At 45.6% G+C, this 23,034-nt stretch overlaps 1 protein-coding gene across 1 annotated transcript in view; it reads left to right on the top strand.

Annotated features, from left to right (window-relative positions):
- The window catches only part of LOC144728614 (SCO-spondin-like), a 186,020-nt gene that overhangs the window by 136,737 nt on the left and 26,249 nt on the right, over positions 1 to 23,034 (top strand). The window contains exons 92-101 of the mRNA XM_078608203.1: positions 874 to 1,044; positions 2,125 to 2,255; positions 4,248 to 4,387; positions 7,227 to 7,273; positions 8,597 to 8,935; positions 10,571 to 10,752; positions 12,900 to 13,011; positions 17,525 to 17,663; positions 19,462 to 19,661; positions 21,205 to 21,375. Of these exons, the coding sequence (XP_078464329.1) occupies positions 874 to 1,044; positions 2,125 to 2,255; positions 4,248 to 4,387; positions 7,227 to 7,273; positions 8,597 to 8,935; positions 10,571 to 10,752; positions 12,900 to 13,011; positions 17,525 to 17,663; positions 19,462 to 19,661; positions 21,205 to 21,375 (1,632 nt within the window). The remainder of the gene's footprint in view (positions 1 to 873; positions 1,045 to 2,124; positions 2,256 to 4,247; positions 4,388 to 7,226; positions 7,274 to 8,596; positions 8,936 to 10,570; positions 10,753 to 12,899; positions 13,012 to 17,524; positions 17,664 to 19,461; positions 19,662 to 21,204; positions 21,376 to 23,034) is intronic.

The following is a 23,034-nucleotide window of genomic DNA, read 5'->3' as shown; positions in this document are numbered from 1 at the left end:
TGTTGTTTGAGCAGTGGTGCAGTGGTTAATGCACTGCACGCACTGTGAGCCCGGTAACGCGGGTTGGAGTCCTGGCTACATAAGTGGTGAGTGATATCTGAATTGGTCCTGGGCCCCATCACCTTCACGAACTGGTGTGGTGAAATATGATCAAACAACCCACGTGACCAGCACAATATAACAGTCCTCGATCCAGAAGCCAATTGCGCGAGAGCGCATTTATTGATGAATGCGTCAGCTAGTTAGTATTGTACAGTTAAATCTGGCACGTCTTACTGCCCTGTTAGCATTTGTAATGAAAGTCTCAACAGATTAATTTATTTGTTTAAATGATCAATTACCAGGATACATAAAATGTCAACATTCATTTCTGACTTAATGATTGTTACTACTGATCAGCACAATTAAGATGCTTTTCAAATTATGAACATTGCTTTTATGTGAGTTAGTCATCCCTGATCAAAATTAAATTCCTTATACCGGATGTACGTGGCCGTACTGCGCTGGATAAATCTAAGCACATGGTGAATGATCATCATGGTTATATTTATAAAAAACGCAACTTCCAAAACATATTCAGATGCATGTTATTTTAACCAGTGATGTGATTTTAATCGATGAAACAATCAGAATAAATAAATAAGACAAGAACAAATCTAAATTTGAATGTCCCACGTTTACTTAATAGGACATTTCTTCGCAACATCCAACTCATCGAACGCAATTTTCATGGGAATTAAAATTCCCATTGTGCTTTTCATCAGGATAGACTGAACCCGACCATAGTAATGCGTAATTTCCACCCTTGGCTCAAGATTGCTAGAGGGAGCAAGCATCAGTCTTATCTCGGCTGCTGTGGTTCTGCGTGTGCAGTGGATGGAGGATGGACTCCCTGGGCTCCGTGGTCGGACTGTACCGCCAGCTGTGGCACGGGGAAACAGATTCGCAGCCGCGCCTGCATCAACCCCCCGCCACGCAACAATGGGACAGCCTGCCGAGGACCCAGCGTGGAGAACCAGGAATGCGCCACTGCGCCTTGCCCAGGTAGACAGGTTCATCCTGCTTTTTACGCAAGCGTCTCTTTAGATTTTTTTCTGTACGTGTACAAACGCTAATTTAAATATTTGTGTACGTGTCGTTAGGTGTTTGCTATGAGCGTGTCGGTTGATGCCCTGGACAGCCTTGCAAACGAGAGATGTTTCGTCTTAAGAGGTTATCCAGATTAAATATTTTAATAGATAAAATAAAAGAACGGTTTACAAAAAAATCAACACTTCCTAAGAATTTAAATCTTTAACCTTCACATGTAAAAATACAAAAAATCAACTGTTAGGTTTTGGGATCTCTGGAATACAATTTTAATCATGTAATATTTGACTCCATATCTTTCCATAATGTCTATCAATACAGCGACAGAAAAATAGGAAACAGCAAAACAATTACAATCTTGATTTGATCTTGATTTTAAGCTTTCGTGACTGTAGGAATCCATAATCTTTGGTTCTTTCGGTAACGTCACGTAGGCAGAAAAATAATAGATCATGACGTTTCGATCGCAACACAAGCAATCGTCATCAGGTGGGACAACAGTCACGTCCGTATGAGCAGTGAAATACTTGAAATTAATTAGAATACTTTCTGTACATGACGGCGTAGTAGATGTAAACAAACGGAGACTTGGTACAATGGGATCTAACAATAGCAACAGCAGAGAATGTAGAGAGGTCAGAAGAAGTGGAGCAAACCTCAATGGCACGTGCAGAAATGCATAATATTTGATGATGATGTAAAAAAACTTTCACAGTGATTTCCTGCTCAAGCGAGCATTGAGGTGGTTGGTGCTCATATTACATCTACAGCCCTGAGCCAGTGGTGGAAATTCCACATTCCTATGGTATGGTGCGGGGAGGACAAGTCTCTCCATAGGACAACCAACGTTGACTTCACCCACAACGTGGTACTAATTTTATCGACCCTGTTAGAATGATGGGCCGGCACTAAATATAATCGTTGACCAGGATTTGAACTCGCGACCTTCCAATCGCGAGAAGCTCGCTTCCACCGCTGAGGCAGCGGGTCGTAGAAAATCTACCCGAGTGACACTTCTCTTCTTACCTTTGCCAGTGCCGGAGGGAGTTTGCCCGGAGCCGCTGGTGTTCGACCCGTGCGGCTCGCCCTGCTCCCAGTACTGCGGGGGGCGGACGTTGGGGACCGAGTGTGTGCAGGAGTGCGTGCCCGGCTGCTACTGCCCGCAGGTTTGTCGGTCGGTTGGTTGGTTGGTTGGCGGTGGTTGTTGTGTGTGGGGGGTCACGGCTTACCATGCTGCTGCATCCGAATAACCCTCCCCCCCCCCAGCCCCCAGCCCCGCTAGGAGTCAACCTCGGTGGCTCGTTTGGTTTTAACCGTGGGTGAATGGTGAACTCCACGTGGCCTTGTTGAATTTTAACAGCGGTTCGCCTACGGTACTGTTACATCCCTCCCCCAACTGGTATTCCTGTTTTTCTTGTTAACAATGGTCGATTAACCGATTAACAATGGGTGATCAACTATGGTCGATTAACCGATTAACAATGATCGATTAACCGATTAACAATAGCCGGAGTGTAATCAACAACCTGTTAATGCCATCTGCTATACCACGCTATTTCTAGATTTGAAGCTTTCGTGGCTGCAAGGATTCATATTCTTAGGTTTTTTCGGTAAAGTCACGTAGGTAAAACATCAAAATTAATGAAAATAAAATAAAATAAAACAAAAATCACGACGTTTCGGAGGCAACACAAGTCTCCGTCATCAGGTGGGACCGTCACAGCCGAATTAGCTGCATCAAGTGAGGCAACGATTCAAGATGTAATCCCTTATAAGCAAGTTGAAGGGGGTAGGAGAGGGGGGAGGGCTCATCAGAATGTGGTAGCCAATGAATGGAACGTATCGGGAGGGAGGGGGGCGGGGCCCCGCCCCCCCCTCCCCCTCCCGATGCGTTGTACGTGGCACTCCGTGCTGTCTTTGAGCCCCGCCCCCCCCCCTCCCGATACGTTCCATTCATTGGCTACCACATTCTGATGAGCTCCCCCCCCCTCTCCTACCCCCTTCAACTTGCTTATAAGGGATTACATCTTGAATCATTGCCTCACTTGATGCAGCTAATTCGGCTGTGACGGTCCCACCTGATGACGGAGACTTGTGTTGCCTCCGAAACGTCGTGATTTTTGTTTTATTTTATTTTATTTTCATTAATTTTGATGTTTTACCTACGTGACTTTACCGAAAAAACTTAAGAATATATACCACGCTATCTTTGCCACTTTTGAAATGTGGGTTGTAATTGAGATGTTGCAGGTGCATTTTGGAATGGGATGCGATCTGTTGAAGAGTACTAGTGGAACACAAGATGAGATACAAACAAGGAAAAGCTTATCATAGACTGCAGGCTTCAGGGCGAATTAACCGTAAAATGGCACGCCATCTGCTTTAACAGTGAACGATAGAGATCCCGTGATGTTATTCGCAGGCATAGGCCATTGTGTGCCTAGCATCTTGGTCCAATTCTTTTTAAAATAACTCGATTGGAATTTGTCTGCAAAAACTTTACAGGACCCCCAAATAAAAAAAAGAGTCTGGAGACAAATCGAGACTTTCCTGGGTGAACAAACACAATAATAATAATAGTACAGGGTTCTTCAAAAATGTTTTAACACTTATATGAGACTATCGTTTTTAATGGAAAAAGAACGGATAATACACTGTAACATGATAACAAATGTATGTTAATCGCTTCAAAAAGTCAAAAAGTCTCCACTTGCTCGCCATCATTGTCAAGACGTGCTTGGAATCTTCTCCAGGTGGTCTCCAGAGCCTGGAGGCCACGTTTCTTGTGCTATTGTTGCAAATTCTCAGAAGTGTTAACATTCTTCTGAAGCACCCTGTAAAACAACATCCTAGTTAGATATTGACTCATCATCCCTCTCTCCAAGATTGATATTGTGAGTGCCACTGTGGGACATCAACATTGCTCGTTGTACCCAGAGACTCTGTGTCACTCACCATGGGATCATGGGACATTCCACATCTGGCACAGGACATCGACTGCTATTGAGCACCGTGCAATGCTCATTAGAGCAGCGGTACACTTTCACTTACGATCACCGCTCTAATATAGAGAGGGGTAGTGCCGGCGTCGGGGCTTGCCATTGATTTTTCACCGCGTCGCTGTGACCGCCACAACTCCCCCCCCCCCCCTTCCCTAGGGTCTGCTGGAGCAGAACGGCACGTGTGTGGACGGTGCTGAGTGCGGCTGCGTTCATCTGCTCACAGAAGCCGAGGGCAGCAAACCCATCCCTTCCCTCATTGCGCCGGGGAGTAGGGTCACGGTCGGCTGCCTGGAGTGGTAAAGTGAATGGCATAGCCCTGTTCTGCTGGATGTGTGTGTGTGTGTGCTTCGTTGGGCTCAGCGCAGACCCAGCCGGACCAATCGTACCCGGAGTAGTAGCTTTGCTCGGTTACTAACGTGGTTTTTTGTCCATAATGCAAATTTTTTTTGGGTTAGATCGCTTAAATATACGTGTGTCGTTAAACCCGCCACCAACCGGTGCAGACAATTAGTAAGGTTTGTCACTTTTTGATTAAAAGCTTTCGTGACTGCAGGGATTCATCTTCTTGGTTCTTTCAGTAAAGTCACGTAGAAGGGAACTAATAAAATAATAAAAATAAAACATAATAAAATAATTCTCACGACGTTTCGGCCACAACGCAAGCAGCCGTCCTCAGGTGAAGGCCAGGTCTGTCGGGGAGACAGAGTCTGAATGACATCTCCCCGACAGACCTGGTCTTCACCTGAGGACGGCTGCTTGCGTTGTGGCCGAAACGTCGTGAGAATTATTTTATTATATTTTATTTTTATTATTGTATTACTTCCCTTCTACGTGACTTTACCGAAAGAACCAAGAAGAAGGTTTGTCACGTAAACGGAACATGTCAAGCCACAACGTTTACAATCTGAGTACAACGTTTTGCCAGTAATTATAACCAGCTTCATCAGGTGACGGACAGATTTGTGGAGAAATCCTCCTGTTTCGTTCCTTAAATAGAGGGGTGGATGTGATGACATCACTTGTGAGCCCTTCTGGAGCGAAGTGGGTGAGGGGGATTAATGAATGTATATAAATGACAATTGGTATCCATTGCCGTTTGGGTTATGTATATGGTAATCAACATACATTATACATGCACATTATGCAAGCCCATTGTTCTTGTACTTCCTGTCGATTGTGTGTACTAAAATAGCCATACCAATGGTAATCCCCATTGAAGTATGGTGACCTGTATAGGCATGCATTTAAACAACGTATTATTTTATGATTCGCTTCCAAGCAGTACTAAGTCTGTAGCTATCCGAACGGCTAAAATTATTTTAATTTATCTCAATTTCGATAGATTCTCTAATTCGTCTTGGCCAGTCATAACTAGTTTTGCACAGAACTTCAATATTATCAGAATCAATTGAGTGCCCTTGTTGGCACGCGGGTTCTGCCATTGGGAGTATTTAACATTTCTTTGGTGTTCTTTTAGTCTCGCGCTGAGCATAGCAAATTGCCAAAAGTGCAATGAATCCGGTGGTTCTTTGTGCCAAAGTTCGTCATCGTCAGGATCATTGTCATCATCCCTGCGTTGTGTTATTGGTTGGGCTGCGTGTTGAGTGTTTCTCTTCTCGAGCTTTCAACGCGAGCGGCTGCGGTTTATTCTGAGAGTTGCGAGTTCAGGGTTGGCTCAGCCCATCATTCATCTGGGGTCAATAATATAGCTACCGCTTTGTGGGGAAGTCAATAGTGGTTATCATCTGCACATGCTCTCCCCTGTCGTAAGAAGGCAGGATTTCCACGACTGGTTTAAAGCTACAGTATACACAGGGGATGAGCATTGCCTCTGCTTATTTGAGCAATACATCACTTTGACTCTTGTTTATGACTGAAAGTTTGGTGCATCAGATGAGGAGACACATTAAATAATTAGCTATTGCTTGTCATAACCATTAAATCACCCGTGACACTGGCAGATGTCATGGCTTTTCCTGTGACATTGTCACCAGCAAAGTGCCCCTTTTGGCAAATCGCTACCAGAACGTAATGCATGTCAGAATCAGAATATGTATTTATACTGAAGGAATCCGATCAGCTATAAAGCTCTTTTTCACATATGTCCAGTAGGGGCGAGGAAGAACGTTACAACAACAAACTGAATAAAAATATGATAGTCGTGTAGAATACAAGAAATGTAAACAGATCACCCAAACTACTCTTTGGTTCTTTCGGTAAAGTCACGTATAAAGATAAAATAATAAATTAAATAATAGCATACTACGACGTTTCGATTGCAGCACACGCAATCATCATCAGATTAAATCACCCAAACACATACGAATAAAATTTCACCATCCCCATCCTATCAGGCGAAGCCCACTGAGGTATTAACTTTTTTCTCAGAAGCGACCTGGCCACAAATAATTACCGCTCAACAAAGTTGCCCATCATTTTGATATGTACAGCACCAAAATAATATGAGTAAAACTCTTTGGTTCTTTCGGTAAAGTCACGTAGATAGAAAATTAATAGATCACGACGTTTCGATCGCAACACAAGCAACCGTCATCAGGTGTGACAAACACAGCAGGAGAACTGCTGACGCATTGTTGCGATCGAAACGTGTTGCGTTCGAAACGTCGTGATCTATAATTTGTTTTATCTACGTGAACATTACTACGTGACTTTACCGAAAGAGCCAAAGAATATGGATTCCTGCAGTCACGAAAGCTTCAAATCAAGAATATCAATAATTTTAATGCATGTCTTTAAATGGGGAGGGAAAAACCGGAGGACCCGGAGAAAAATCCACGCCACCAAGGGGAGGACATGCAAACCCCACATATACAGGATTCAGGATCAGGATTAAACCCTCAACCTGCTGCATACCCAGACGAGCAAGATAACATTTCACGAGCGTGGAAAATAGACGTCCCCCGACCGGGAACGTGGCGTGTGGGTTCAGTTCTGTCATTCGTGATCACGGCACGGAAAATTTCTGGCGAAGTTGCTTTTTTTGCTAAAATTAAATTGAGGGAGGTGTAATATATTGGATTCTATTCTAACTCCCCCCCTACATTTCTAAACATTCCCTTTGATGAATAACCTCAAAGGCTTTGTCTTTGTGTTCTTCACCTCTATTTTTAACAGCTTGTGCGAGGACGGCCAACTGCACTGCTCCAACGACTCCTGCCAAGGTGAGGTCTCCGCAGCCCTGATGAGCTCCCATTGGTGGAGACGATGGCCAATTTGCCTTTCTCGAGTAATTCTCAACGGGTTAAGCCTTTTAAGTGACATTGAAAGTTACCTAACCTAAAACCTAACCTATTTTTTATTTTACCAGGTGAAGCACACTTGAGCTATATGGATATTTTTCAGAACTGACATGGCTACAAATGGTAGCTCAACGAAGTGGCTTATCACGTGGAAATTCATAGCAAGCAAATACTCTAAACGCACATTGATTCTAAATTTGGAGGGCACAAACTGGAGGATACAGAGAAGCATCTCCATTTAAGACCGAAACAGGAGAATTTCTCCACAACTCTGGCTGTCGCCTGATGATGCTGGTTGTACCGGCGAAACGTCATACTTGGAATTGTAGATGTTGTGGGTTTACTCTCCAGAAAACGAGTGCTGAAGTAGTAACTAATTGGCACGTTTTGTTCACGTGACAAACTTTACTAATTGGTTGTGTCGGGTGGTGGAGGGTTACGACACATTCATACTTACGCGATCGAACCCAAAAACCTTTATCATGGATAATATTTGTCGAGAAAAAATCCTGCATGTTCATAGTGCATGGCAGTTGCGCAAGTACGTCGCTGACCTAGCTTTGTGTATTTTGAGTATCATCTTCTCATACGTTGAGACTTTTTCAACAATATTACAGTCGCTTTTGTCACATGAAAAAAAACTGCTAAAGGAAGAACAACAACAACCCAAAGAAGACTTTTCACATAAAGTGTCCTGAGACTCATTTGAGGCTCTTTCTGTATAAGTTATACAACACAATCTCCTACCGGCCCATCCTAAGACATTGAGTGAATTTGAAAAAAAAACGACACTTCTGAATAAAACATTTTTCAGCCGTGAATTTTTTCCCCCTCCTACATCAAAGATCATACATCGCATAAATAGGTTGTACATACCTTATCAGCCGTACTATCGGTCCCTGGTTCTCTCCGGTCAGAATGAGACCTTCATCAAAACACTGTGCGATGAAAATTACTCACTGACTGACAGACTCGCAGAGGGACAAATTACATTTTCACGTAATTTATAACAGCTGTTCCCAACCTCTGTGAATCCTGCGGACCACTGTGCACCTTCAAATATAATTTGTCGATGCAACAGTTCCCCTGGCCTCACTTGCATACCACCAGACCCCAGGTTGGACTTGGAGATTTAATATTGATGTAGATCAATATTAAATCTCCAAGTCGCTGCATAGACTCCTGCCCTGAAATGCTCGCCGGCCTCACGTCGCTCAATAACATCCGCGTCGTCACCTCTGCAAGGCGCGGGAGTGCTGGGCGCGTGGAGCGAGTGGACCGCGTGCCGGCCGTGCGTGCCGCCCTCCATCCTGGTCGGAGGTCACCTGAGGCCCTTCCTGCGACCGCTTCACGAGGGATCCCTCAACGCCTCCGAGCTGCCCGAGCACCTGCGCCCGTTCCTGCCCACCCAGCGGCGCTTCAGGGACTGCCTGACGACGGGGAGTGCCCCCTCGTCGCACGCCTCGTCCAGGTCCGGGAAGGCCGGATACCGGCCACAGATGGGGAGAAGTTGGGACCCGGCGGAGACTTGCACTGCCCCGGCGATGGAGGAGAGGACCTGTGCCGATGCCGTCGCTTGTTCAGGTGAGGGATCGGACATTTATATTTTTTAAATCCTTTATATTAAGTTTTCTTGCTTGCTTAGGACCGTGCAAATCTTTCGGTCGTTTTTTAACCCACGTCCCGTGATCCAATCGAGCTGACATTTTCCACACAGACTCGTTGTGCGTGACAATTAATGTTCGTGAAATTTTTTTCCAAAATTTTACACTTTTTAGGACAAAAATATTATATTTAATTACCAATTGCTTAATGGTGCAATGCAATCATCTGACCCATAGGTGGCAGCCATCTCAAGCCAGAGGACGAGAGGACTCTAGCCACCACGCATATAAAGGATTTATAGTGAAAAACTTTGTTTTTACGGGTTATACTTATTATTGCTTGAGCTTGATTATTTTTCTTTGATTTGATTTCGAGCGTGCGCTATCGGTGTCATATCACGAGATGAAGGATACATTGGGGTGTCTCACGAAGCAGTTTGAGAATGGCCCTCAGAATTGGATATCGTAGAGTTACTTCTGATACCCTTGAGAGTGACCTCTGATCTACACAGTACGGGGACATCAATTTCCCACCCACCCTGCTATATGTATGTATGTATGTTGAACTTCTTTTTCACCGTACGTAGCAAATCATGCTAATCAGCTATATCATGCCGCATGATATCGAAACTGATTTTTTTTAATTCTAAGAGCTATTTAGCCAATTAAGTGTTGGAACAAAATTTGGCTCCATTTTTTTTTTAAATATGCAGTGATTGGTGACCGCTTTAATCGCAGACGCCTTCATGGATTCAGACCTCCTTTTGTGTGTGATGAAGTAGCGGCCATTACCCGAAACGTCACCTATTATGGATTTTTACTTTGAGGCCACATACAGCGTTATTGACGAATGTGTTGCGTTTTTTGGGTTCAAACCAAGCATCTCAGCCGTGCCAGCTCAGCATTCTTGACCTCTGGGCCACCTAGCCACCTCTAGTATTGATATTTGAATCTCATTTTAAACCCCTTGTGATACCTGCTGGGTTTAAGAAAGACATGTCTTTTGTTTTAGCCAGCTTACATAGCCAGGTGATGCTGTGGTAGATTATGCAACTCGCAATCAGATGGCTGGGAGTTAAGTTTTCATTTAGGGGTCGACTCAGCCCTTTCTCGTATGGAGAGTCTGGTTGTCGCAGTAGTAATGTGGAAATTTTCACTACAGGATGTTAGTATGTTAGATAGATGTTTTTTACGTCTAATCCAGGTGTATTTCCATTGCGGGACCGAAGTCTAATTTTCAAGGGGGAAGTGGGATTTAAATTGCTATAGAAACAAGTAAAATAATCCTATTTTGTCAACAGAAAATATACAGAGGCAACACACTTTGACTTTTCCGAGTCGGGGTGTTATTGCATTCCATTCTTCTCGCTGCGTTCTCAAACACACAATAATCATTCTTCCAATCACCTTGTCACATCCAGAGCCAGGCCATTCAATGTGCAGCTGACGTATATATTCCGGGAAACAACAAAAGCGACAATGCTTTCCCCTCCCCATTTCTCTCTGTGCCATTACTACGACCCCTATCCCTCTCTTTCTCTCTCTCTCTCTCTCGCTGACTCCCTCACCCTTCGCGTGTGCCGGTGCGGCTGATGGATGCGCGTGGACTCCGAAGACGATGTGTGCGTCTGGGGAGCCTGGGGTCCGTGGGGCGGTTGCCGGGAGCCGTGCAGCGGCGGCTTTCGGGTTCGTCAGCGGGCGCCGCTGGCCCCAGCCGACCCCACGGGGCCCAGGGCCCGATGCCACGGGGCCCGTCTCCAAAGCGAGAGCTGCAACACCGCGACGTGCCCAGGCAAAGTTGGCGCACCGCGGACACTTACCGACGATGAATGATTTGCCAGCGAGTTTTGTTTCGCGCGTCTTGTGATCAAAGGATTGTCAACGTTGTTGGTTTACTCTGCAACTCATCGCAGCTGGTGCGGAAGTAGTTTACGCGACAAACCTTACCAATTGGCTGTGTCGGCTGGTGCCTGGTTTAACGACACATTTGTATTTACGCGATCTAACCCCAGGAAAAAAACGTTTATCACGAAAGTTATATAGGCCCACTTTGTAGTTCACGGGCTCGGCTCAGGCTTGGCTCTGGCTCCAAGTGAGCCAGCATCTCAGAGCCACCCGTAACTTGAGCCGCCCCTGAGCAAGTTTCAACCCGTGCTCAAGATATCCGTGGGCTGAGCCACAACTGAGCCGCTCACTCCCTGCTTCTTTTGGAAACAAGCGAGCTGCTCAAGCCTGAGCTAAGCCATGGCGATCTCCACTGCCCTAATAATGTTTCTGCTTGAATGTCCAATCTAGGTCTGCGGACGACTCAGCCAATCAACCTTCCAAGGTCGATAAAAAATAAGTGCCACTGTGTAAGAAGTCAGCAGTTGTTGTTCTGTGTACGGAACTGGCCACAACCATAGGAATGGGGAAATTCCCTTCAGGGGCTTGGGGCTATCAACAAAAAACCCTTTTTAGTGCGGAGGCCACTTTGAAATTTTATTTTGCCAGCAATGTTTTCATCGTTTCAAGATCATTTTTGAAACATAAACTCTTGTGGGAGGCATCCTTATTCAGTATTTCATCATATATGAAAAAATAATATATGAAATCATATATATGAAATAAATCACACTTGAAAAAAAATACCCAAAAAAAATCCCAAGCAATACAAGGTGACATCACTCGAAAATGTGTAAAAGTTATGCCTGTAACCTACTTGACTTGCTGTCCTACCATCTGCTAACCATTTAATAGCACTTAGAGGCCAATCGATACATAACCAATGGCGCTGTGACCACCCATTAAGTTCTGATGCATGGCACACATCCACAAATGTTCCAGCAGAGGTAATCACAGACCTACACAGAGCCCTCGGGCTCCCTGCAGCCAAACTCTCATTGCATAATTCACTCTCCCAATCTCGGGCAGCTAAATAAGTAAATAGGTCATTCCTCGTTAGGAGCAAGCAACTTCCTAAATCCGTTTTCAGTCACCGCTAAGGTCTCTGCTCTAAAACAGTGGTCGGGAAGTGGTCTGCAGAACCACCCATTGCACAACTACTCACCATCAGCACAGCTGACTGTTGACTGACTCATACCTGTCAACCCCTTATCAGTGCCCTACCTGATTACAGACCGATTCAGACCTCATTCAGTTGAACACGTAGGCTTTCGCGACCAATATTATTCATGATAAAGGTTTACATTTCGCGTACGTATAAATGTGTTGTAACCCTCCACCACCCGACACAGCCAATTAGTAATTGAATTGTCACGTAAACAAAATGGCAATTAGTTACTACTTCAGCCCACCGGTGTGTTGGAGAGTAAATCCACAACATTTACAATTTTGGTACAACGTTTCACAAACAAATAGACAAAATTCATGTTTTTTTTTGCCCATATTGAAACGGCTGTATGCCGTATGTACCTGAAAACTCAATGTCCATGTTCAAGAATACGGGTAAACCGTATAGGTTAACAAGTATGCCGACTCTACGTCTGTTTTGGTGGCATCCTTTAGAGGAGTCTTAATTTTGAAAAACACGTTACTGGGGGCTTGGCAGTGGCAATGCGCAGGTCCAGAAGGGTTGGAAACCACTGCTCTAGAGAGAGAGAGAGGCGAGATGCCTCGGACCACATGTCTTGCGACGTTGATGACCCAACTAAACTATTATTAAACTAATTTTTATTTTACCAGATAGGGCCCACTGAGCTGCTACATAGCTCTTTTTCAGAAGTGACCTTGCCACAAAAGATAGCTCAACGAAGTGGCTTATCATCGCGTGGACATTTATAGCAGCCAAATATTCTCACCGGACGTTTCTAAATGCGGAGGGGAAAAAAACCAAGAGGACCCGGAGAAACATCCACGAGATCATGGGTCTCGAACCCACGACCCCTTGCATAGCAGGCGAGGTAGTTAACATCTCGCCACCGTGTCTGTGTGCCGCAGGGGAGCGGTGCGAGGACCGGGGCAAGGCATTCCTGTCCACGTGTGCCAACCAGTGCCCGCGAAGCTGCTCTGACCTCTGGGAGCACGTCGAGTGCCTGCAGGGCAGCTGCAAGGAAGGTATTGGCGACAGTCTGACAATTTTCATTGAAGAAATTACGCGCGAAATTGTACTTTTTATTTGTACTTTAGTCAACGATGACAAAGGAGCACGGCCATCGATAACTGCGACTTCCCACAGTAATACGACGCGGCTGGATAAAAACCGCAGACTAAGATATTTCATGAGGGTTCTTAGAGACTGCAGTGCACTGACAATGACCAAAAATCGTACTTCGCTATATATGTAAGATTGACTGGCCCCAATGAATGGCTGAATTGACAATACTGGGGATGAGAGGGAAAGAACTACTTCTAATGGCTAAGAGTGGATTAAATGTTTGGCTGTTCTAGCGAGCTAGACTTAGATAATGAATAAATTAAATCCACAGACCAAGACTTGAGTAACATTTTACAGGTTTTCACAGACTAGACGAACACTATGATTTAAATCAAAAGTGCTGACTAATTTAAGAAATTATTCATTGAACACGATGTATTAATTTGTGAATGACGGATGTGACTTGCTACTCTTTTGGATGGTGCTGTGGGCAGAGCACCTGACCCACAGTTTGGAAAGCTGTGAGAATTAAAATCTCGATTCGGAGTCACTAATTACTGTATCACTGTGTAACATAAAAAGAAAATTGTTCCTGGATAGTAAGTGTTATTTTACAATTGCTTATGCCTCAAAAGTACAGAAAAATGCGTATTATTCCCCTCAAATTTTGCTTTTTGTGACCGGGACACAAAAGCAAAGTTAATAATCCACTCCATTAATAACACGAAACTCCTTGGTTCTTTCGGTAAAGTCACGTAGAAAAACAATAATAGATCACGACGTTTCGATCGCCACACAAGCGACCGTCTTCAGGTGGGATAGAGCAAAGCAAGATTAATAACACTGTATAACAAATATATTATATGTGTTTGTTCCTGGGTAATGAGTGTTATTTCCTAATTGCTTATGCTTTCAAAGTACAGAAAATGGCTATTATTCCCCACAAACTTTGCTTTTGTGACCAGGACAGTGGTATTTTGAAATGTACCTATTTTTAATGAGAAAACGTGGTGTGCATAGGTGTAATTCCTTCACGTTAAGTCCTGGTTACAAAAGCATCGTTTGTGGGGAATAATAGCCATTCTCTATATATTTTTGAGGCATAAGCAATTAGAAAATAACACTTACTACCCAGGAACAAAAATCGTGTTACATAGTGAATTATCATCCTTTCACAGGGTTTATTATTTTTTGTTGTCTACCGAGCGTTGATAACACTGGCCCACACACTTTTTCTGTCATAAGGTATTCCAACGGTTTTAAGGTAATTTTCAGGTTTTTGAGATTTCAAATATTGCATTTTCACTAAAAACTGCAGAAGGAAAATATTAAATAAATGTGGATATCTACATAAAATTATATTATAAACACACTATCCTAAAAATACAGCACCATATTTTAACACTAAAGCAGTCACTGACTCGCAACAACTTGACATCATAAGTGACAGAGTTAATTTCGGGTAAAATCAATGAAAATTGGGTATGCCGATAGCATAAAAATGAGATGTGATAGAGCAAATCTGAGATCAGATTTGGAATCAGCACCCTGAAATTAGTCTAAAACAGCTGCAAAAGTCCAGGCCAGAAAAAAATGTTTTTTTTTTTTTTTACCTGTGTAATAGAATGGGTGCTACGTTGTGGTAACTCAAAAGTGGCCTGGTATGGATATGCTAGCTCCTCTCGTAGGCAAGTGGAATTTCCTACCACTTTCTCAGGCAGCGGAGGAATATGGGTCACTGCATAACGCTCATTGGAGTATAGAGAAATACCCCTTTTTACCGTTAACTGCCGAGAAAAATATTCAATTCGGAGTGAAACTTGTACAACCACGTGGAAAATTATTGCTATGCACTCAAGCAATGTAACCATATTGTTATAGCCAACGTTATTTTTTTAAAGGCCTGTTCTACTTTTCTGTTACAATACGATGTTAATGACAACGGTTGAGAATATTTTTTTTTAGAGGTTTATTCAGGGGCATTCTCGAGAAGACACATTTCAAAAAATAATGCTGAGGCCACTGTGACATGGCTACGTAAGCTAACGGGATGAAAACTTCGTTTTCTCATGTCAAGGGGCCCTTCAGTTATAAAAATGCGGCGTGTGGTAAAACTGGAACGAGATTTGGCCACGGCTCTGTTTGACGGGCGTTGTAAAATCGGCTTTCTGGATGCTCCTGTCAAATTAGTTATTTTTTTTAGGTCAGCACAAGCAGCGCAGAAAGGGATTTATTTCTTTGATGCAGAATAAAAATCCAGACAGGATAAGCTCTTTCACTAAGGTTACAATGCAACGTAATGAATGCTTTTCAGATGCAACGACGTGAATTGCATTCCCCTTTCAATGTAATTCATCACAAGAGGTGCAGGACTCCTGAATTGTTTAAATCATTATTTAAATGACAAAGTATGACGGTACTGCATGTAACAACGTTTCGCTAACGCGCGGCGAAATTGACTCAGGGTCCTTTAAGTTTAATCTTATTCGAAATAATCCACGGTGGCTATACACCAATAGCCCCACACTCCCTCCTCACGCTCTCCATTTCGAAATTTGGTCCCGCGGATTTTCTTAGCGACGACCCTCGATGTTTTTTTTTTCACGCGTTCAAAGCATCGGCAGCATGGTTGCCGACTGAAGCCCGCTCTCCGATGTCCTCCGCCGGGAAATGTACCGCTGTCTCAGAAGTGCTCTGCCTGGCCGCTCATAGTCTGCCATTTCGCTCAACATCCCAGTGGCTATATTTACCTTTAAAAGCTGCTCATATATTTTTTAAGGCATCACCTGTGCAGGAGGTTGTTGGCAATTCTAGATTTGAAGCTTTCGTGACTGCAAGGATTAATATTCTTAGGTTTTTTCAGGTAAAGTCACGTAGGTAAAAAATTAAAATTAATAAAAGTAAAATAAAAAATTAAATAAAAATCACGACGTTTCGGAGGCAACACAAGCTTCCGGCTTCAGGTGGAACCGTTGGCAATGTGTCCCTTCCAACGGGCATTGATCCTTGCAGGGGATTTTTGCCTACGATTGGCACCGCGGCACGGGATTGCATTCGAAATTTCAATGAGCCTCGCACGGGAGACCTGCAGACTACCCGGAATGCCGTTCATCTCCACTCTGCACAGGTTTTATCCGGGTACTCCAGTTTCACGGTGGTGAGATGTTAACTCCCACGCCTGGTAAGCAGCAGGCCGTGGGTTTGATCCCGACCCTGACGCCTATATATTTGGAGTTTGCATTTTATCCCCGTGGTCACGTGGATTTTTCACCGGGTCATTCCGGTTTTTCCCTCCACATTTAGAAACGTGCGTTTAGAGTATTTGGCTGCTAGAAATGTCCACGTGATGATAAGCCACTTCGTTGAGCTATCATTTGTGGCCAGGTCGCTTCTGAAAAAGAGCTACATAGCTCAGCTGGCATTACCTGGAAACATAACATTGTTTAAATTGTTTTAGTTTTCTTCCTCCAAATGAAACCGACTTGCTTAAAATTGGCCAAATATCTCCACTGCAGGACAGTTCTGAAAAGGAGTCTAGTGGTTTGGCGAGGCTTTACCATCTAACATAGTTTGGCAGCGAGCAAACTTTATGGATTGACTGCACTGAACACAATGCACAAGCACAACACGGACAGTTGCCAACAGCAACAACACAAAGCTCCGACTGCAAGATTCATAATTGATGTTCAAACAGTGGCGGCAGTGCACGAACAGACCGAAATCTCCTCGCCACTCTCTTCGCACACCGAAACGCTGCCTTGCAACAAAACAATTGATTCCAGCCCTACCGTGAATGCGTCCTGCCCCCCCAACATGCGGATTGTCGAGGGGGGAGGGGTTACTGCAAAGCAGCAGTCGTAATTCATTCGCGCCTCCGATGGTTGGCTACGTACGGTGCGAAAGAAGTTCAACTTACGTGCATGACCTTTGTGCTTTAATCCACCATGAGGACCACCACTTCTGCCCCCCCCACCTCCTCTTACTTACACCTTCCGCCTCTTCTATATCTCCCAAATTAAACTTCTCACAATTTGGAACACAGTTATGGAAGAAGCACCGTACATGCATAGTGCAGCCCTTTTCTTAAATCACGGCTGGACAAGGGCCTCCCCCATACCTTGTGGTTCATGGAGGTTATTGACCATACTTCACTACACTGGCCAGTGCAGGATGGCGAAGGTGAGGAATAGACATTAGAGCGTAGTACAGTACAACAGACGATTTTTGCCGCAGCGCCCTCAGCTGATAACATCAGAGTCACGTCTGAAGTGATTTCACGCGGCTCTCAATGAGAATTTAGGCCGCACTCATCTCCTGCTTATGGCCCCTGAGCCAGTGGTGGATATTCCTTATTCCTATGGCAGGAGCGAGTCTACCTAGAGGACAACTACTATGGCAGTGCAGCTCCGTGAATTATCTCAAAATTTGCGAGGCAACGATAACCCCCCCCCCTCCGTCCCTCCGCCGGCACAGGCTGCCGTTGCCCCGAGGGCTGGCTACTTCAGGACCGTGCGTGCGTCCCCGTCGCGCAGTGCCGCTGTGGCCTCCCGTCTCCGAACGCCAGCCAAGAGTACCGGCCGGGCGAGGTGGTGCGGGTCGACTGCAACGAGTGGTACGACGATCGCCGCTGCCGCCGCTGCCACCACAGCATCATTCCGGCGGATCGCTGCGCTGTGAAACGGCAGCGTCAAGTTCGCGTTGGGCGCCAGCCGCGTGTTTCTGCTCAGCCCTGAATTTTTTACCAAGTTGTCATTTTGTTAATCATTCATGGTGCAGGGGATACTTCGCAGACTGCCCGGGTGTATTTTAGAAACACTGTGTGTGTGTGTGTGCGTGCATCCAGTTTGAATGAAAATGCTGTTTCGTCAGATAGTGTGTTCAAATAATGAGAAGTACTAACTGGTACTGATTATGCCCACACAATGGGTGGGTTTCGTCATGCGATGGTTTGCGAACTGCACCACAAATTTGTCAACTATAGTTTGATTCCTGGCCACGGCTAATATCAGTGGTGAGTGATATCTGAACCGGTCCCTGTGCCACCCCTTCACCGACTCTCGATGACCAGCGTGGTGAAATATGGTCAAGCAATTTCCCATGACCCCACATGGTCTGGAGATGCCTTCATCCAATTTGCAATATGTGTACGGTTACAGTTTTTTTTCGTGAAACTAAAATGTGTAATTGGTAAGGGAATGGCAATAATAAAATCTGAGTGAAAATTCAGGGTTAAATGATTTTTTTTTACCATTAAACTAGTTATTGCGAAATAATTCAAAATTGTGGTTAGTGTCATGTTTAATGTGACAGAAAATGAAATTTCACACCCTCATGAAAGCCGATGATTGCAGTGGTTAAAGATACTATTTCCAGGTCATCAGCTCTCGAATTAGGTTTTAATTTGGCCACAGGTTAACAGTGCAAAACGTTAAAAACCCAGGTACACATTCAGTTCTCAAAAATCGTCACACACAAGCACTTGTAGTAGATTTTTTTAATTCACCAAACATTTATTTTTGGGATTTTTCTTCTTAAAAGTACTTAAAATATGCAACTACTGCAGTACAATTAGAATGGTGCAAGTGTTGGTACAATGCGGTGCAATTGTTGGAACAACACGTTAGAATTAAGTCATGTAATTATCATTCCAGTTGCCACAACAATGGGGCAGCAATTGTCTCCATGGTGGAAGTTCCACATTCCTCCGGTAGGAGCCATCGTGCTCCAGAGGACAAACCCTGGGCAACATCCCCAAACATTTTCCCCGTTTTTCAGCAACAAATAAATGAGCAGATCCCCCAGGTCAAACTTGTTGACCTTATAATTGTGGGACATGTGCTGTAACCACGAAGCCACGCGCGCACTGTGCGCAGGAAAGACAGCCACCAGAAATATCCACCAATGGCTGCTGAGTTGCCAAGGAAGATGATGACAATGATGACCATTGCTCCAGGATCGTTTGAACATGAGCGATAGGAAAGCACGCTGAAAATTGTCCAGGTATTGGTTTTCACAGCAGGAGAGAAAGAGGGGTGGGGAAACGATGAAAAAAAACTGATCGCATGCTGAACGACGTAACCTACGTGTGCGTGTGTGTATAGCGCTCCGCGCTACGAACCTGGTGACCCGAGTTCGATTCCTGCTCATGGCCAATACAAGTGACAATTATCTGAACCGGTCCTGGGCCTCCTCCTCGGTCGACTCAGCCTCAAACGAGTACTAGGCGCGGTGTGTAAACATCACCACTGGGGAGACAAAGGCGGCCGGGCATGGTGCTGGCCACCCACCCCCTCGTGTGCCGTACCGGCCTTCGTAGGGGGTGCTCGCTAACAGCACTTGCCCCTGCAGTCTGTTACAGGCTACGCTATGTGATCTTTGTCTTTGTTTTTTTGTGTGGCTGCCCGCTGCAGCGTGTGCGTCAAGGGCACGTTCGTGTGCACGGAGCGTGTGTGCCCGGAGTTGGGGCCCTGGTCCGCGTGGGGCGAGTGCTCGCGCAGCTGCGGCGGAGGCACGCGCGCGCGGCACCGCGACTGCCCCGACGCGTCCGCCCCGCACGCGTGTCCCGGGGAGCCCCAGCAGAGCGAGGCGTGCAGCCCCCAGCCATGCCGAGGTAAGGGGGACGGCGATCAGTCGCGGCAGGGGTGGGAGGGGGGCGGGAGACAAATATCGCCTGTGTAGCCTTTAACTGACCGGTTGGGGTCACGCACACGCGCACGCGGCGCGCCCGTGACAAGGTCACGGTGCAACCAAGGCCACCAGAATACAATGATTTCTCCACCGAGTCGGATCAGCTCTCGCCGTCTCAACACCGCGCGGTGAGCCCCCTGGAGTGAACCGTCATTGTGCACTTGCCGGTGCTCAAATTGTTGGACTTTTACATCCGTAACAGGTTTTACGTGCAACCAGCGGCGCGTGTAATGAGGGCGGCTGTTGCGCGGATCTGCCGATTCGTGTTGTGTCCTGGACACCCTTACTAATGAGATGTTCCGTCTCGAGCGATTTCCGGGTGAAATCGTTAATTGGCGGCTCTGCAATGGCAGGGACGTGGTTGCAGTTAGACACTCCGTAAGTGCAATTGTATGAATATTTGTATAAATTTAAGCGGCCAATAAGTAGACTTCAGTAGTGCCTTCACCATCGATTCAGAATGTCTTGTGGGCAGCCCATGCCCGTAATCGCGCTTCACGGAGACGGGGGTTGATGCTTCACGCGGAGATGCCCTGGAGTGTGGTGATAGCACACTGGGTGGTAATAGAACCACTCCAGGACCAGAAGGTGCCTGTGTGAAGACTCAGGAGCAAGTAGGTCTGTGACTTATATTTGCACGGTTTGAATGGTTATCCCCTTGGTATGCACGTGTTTTCTCTGGGCACTTTGTGGTGTTCCTCTCCTCAAGGTGTAGAACGTATTGACTATGCTGGGGCCTTGTCGAGGCTGTAACGTGGCAGTGCGGGTTGGGGATTGGTGGGCATGGATGTAATCTTTGTGATTGGGTGCGGTGCCAGGGTGTTGTTGATTGTTTGCGATTGGATGGGGTACCAGGGTAGTAGTGAATGCGTGTGATTGAGTGGTGTGCCTGTTGTGTTGCCGAACGTTCCCGTGGATTCTGCTGATGCTGGGATTCTGAGTGGCTGTCTCTCCTTTGTGTGCATGCAGAGGACCGTCGCTTTTATAGTTTTTTTCATCCCCGAGCCTGTGATGTCCTTCACCCTTTGTTCTTTGTCTCTTTGTTTTCTTTTTCTCCCGATATCTCTTCTAGTGTAATTGCCCTGGTGACGTTGTATTTTCCAGTTTGATTTTGCAAGGTGCTTTGAGATGCACTTCCATTTAAGCACCAAATGAATGCAAATCCCTAGTATTACATATATTGAATATATGTTTAACATACCACCATATGTCCAATTCACATTTTAAATAAATTGACCTAACAGCACAAAACTGAATCCTACTTCGAAGTGGTGCGTGCTCACCCTCGTCTTGCAGAATTCAGCGAGCAGTGACAATTCCACATTATCATGGCGGGGCCATATCTCCCCCACGTACCACGTGACTTCTTGAGCCCTCTGCCAGTGGTGGCGCACAGCCAGGTGTCCTCATCCCGCGCCGTGCTGAGCCCGCGCGCCGTCGCTTCCGTGCCTTCCCGTGCCAATCAGCGGATTGCGTCCTGGGAGACTGGGCCGCGTGGAGCTCCTGCAGCGCGTCGTGCGGAGGAGGGGTGTCGTCGCGCAACCGCAGCGTCGTCACCGCCGCCGCCTTCGGAGGCGCCGAATGCCCCGAACCGCTCGTGGCCCAGAGATCGTGCAACAACTACAACTGCAGCGATGGTGAGGCACATGGTGCGGCGGCAGAAGCGTGTGGCCCCTCTTTGTAGCCCGGGGCCTGGGCCCCTCTGGCCCGTCAACCCCCGTGCATGTACCACCGTCTGCGCACTCGATAGCTGCGCCACTGGGCAGGTGCCTTTTTGCCAGTCTGTGTCTGTAATTCCTCCTTTTTGGTTATAAAATCGCCAATTATATTTAATGTACAGCACTTCGTCAAAACCACTCTTGCTCGCTGAAGGAAGGCCTTCTCACGCCATTGTTCAGTCATGGGGCTTCTTTGTACTTCATGCTGGTCAAGAGGAGGCCCAGGACAAGCTCAGGTATCATTTGCAACTGATTCCAGCTATGGACAGGTTCATAGTGCAATGCACTAACCACCGTAGCACCACTCCCCCTCAATTTTATCATATTATTGTCATGCCAAGAGAATAATACGTTTCCTTTTGGGACTCAGTATAATATCACATAGTGCCAAAGAATGACCTCCAGAATCAGACATCACGTGATAGACAATGAATTGACTGAACTCAACAGGCCTCTGATCTACACTCGGTGATGCTCCATTCTAATCTCCAGCAAGTGTGTTCATTCATTGCACGGGAATGAAACAGAAATACTTAATCTTGATTTGAAGCTTTCGTGACCGCAGGAATCCATACCCTTTGGTTCTTTCGGTAAAGTCATGTAGATATAAAATAAAATAAATCACGGCGTTTCGATCGCAACACAAGCGACTGTCATCAGGTGGAACAGATACAGCAGGATAACTGCTGACATCGGAACTTCGATGTCAGCAGTTCGCTTGTGTTGCGATCGAAACGTCGTGATTTATTTCATTTGATACCGACGTTACTTTACCGAAAGAACCAAAGAGTATAGAAATACTTAATGTTATGAATTCAATGATAAACCAGATGTACCACGATATCATTGGTTACCATTCTCATGCTATGAGCTCGCTGCACTATTTGGTTTAATCGCAGGTCCGTAAATCCCAGATATGAGAACAGGGGGGTCACCTGGCCACCTCACTCTGTCTTTTGCTCCAATATTATGACCCAATGGAGACTCTCTCCTTGTCTCTCTTGAGTTCTGACCCAGTTGAACAAAGTAAACCTGAAACTTGATTCTTGTACTGAGACAATTTGAGTCATTTCCTCAACAATGTTCTCTGAGTTTGAAGCATGCCATTTCCTAATTATAAGCAATGTGCAAGGATATGGGTGTTACACATTGTTTTTAGTACATCATGAATGTTATTTAGCATCATGATGATGCTGAAGGTTGTTCACATTGTATATCACAAGGCACTTTGAGTGCTCATTCAGTGCCATACAATTAGAATAACCTACTCATGCAGATTCTTCTTACACTTAATATTGCTTTTCAGCACACGCTGCAGTTTCAGTTTGTTTTCCGATAATTGCATTGTTCATTTTGTTCCTTTTGTTAAGGATGCTTAGTCAGCCAAGTGGTGGAGCTTCGTGTGATTGCTGCCTCAGCAAATGGGCTGCTGGCGCTTGCTGCTTGCTGCACGCATGAGAATGTGGCTCGTGGCAAGATCTACCCCAGTGTGCTTTTTTCCTTCCCGGGGATGCTTCCACTAGTGGTGTAATGTTTATCACAATGGATCTCGCAATCCGGAGGATCGTGGGTTCGACT

The sequence above is a fragment of the Lampetra planeri genome, chromosome 1, assembly GCF_965212315.1.
Source record: "Lampetra planeri chromosome 1, kcLamPlan1.2.h2, whole genome shotgun sequence".
Taxonomy (NCBI): Eukaryota; Metazoa; Chordata; class Hyperoartia; order Petromyzontiformes; family Petromyzontidae; genus Lampetra; species Lampetra planeri.
The sequence above is the reverse complement of the archived record's forward strand: the minus strand, read 5'-3'. Positions and strand labels throughout refer to the sequence as shown.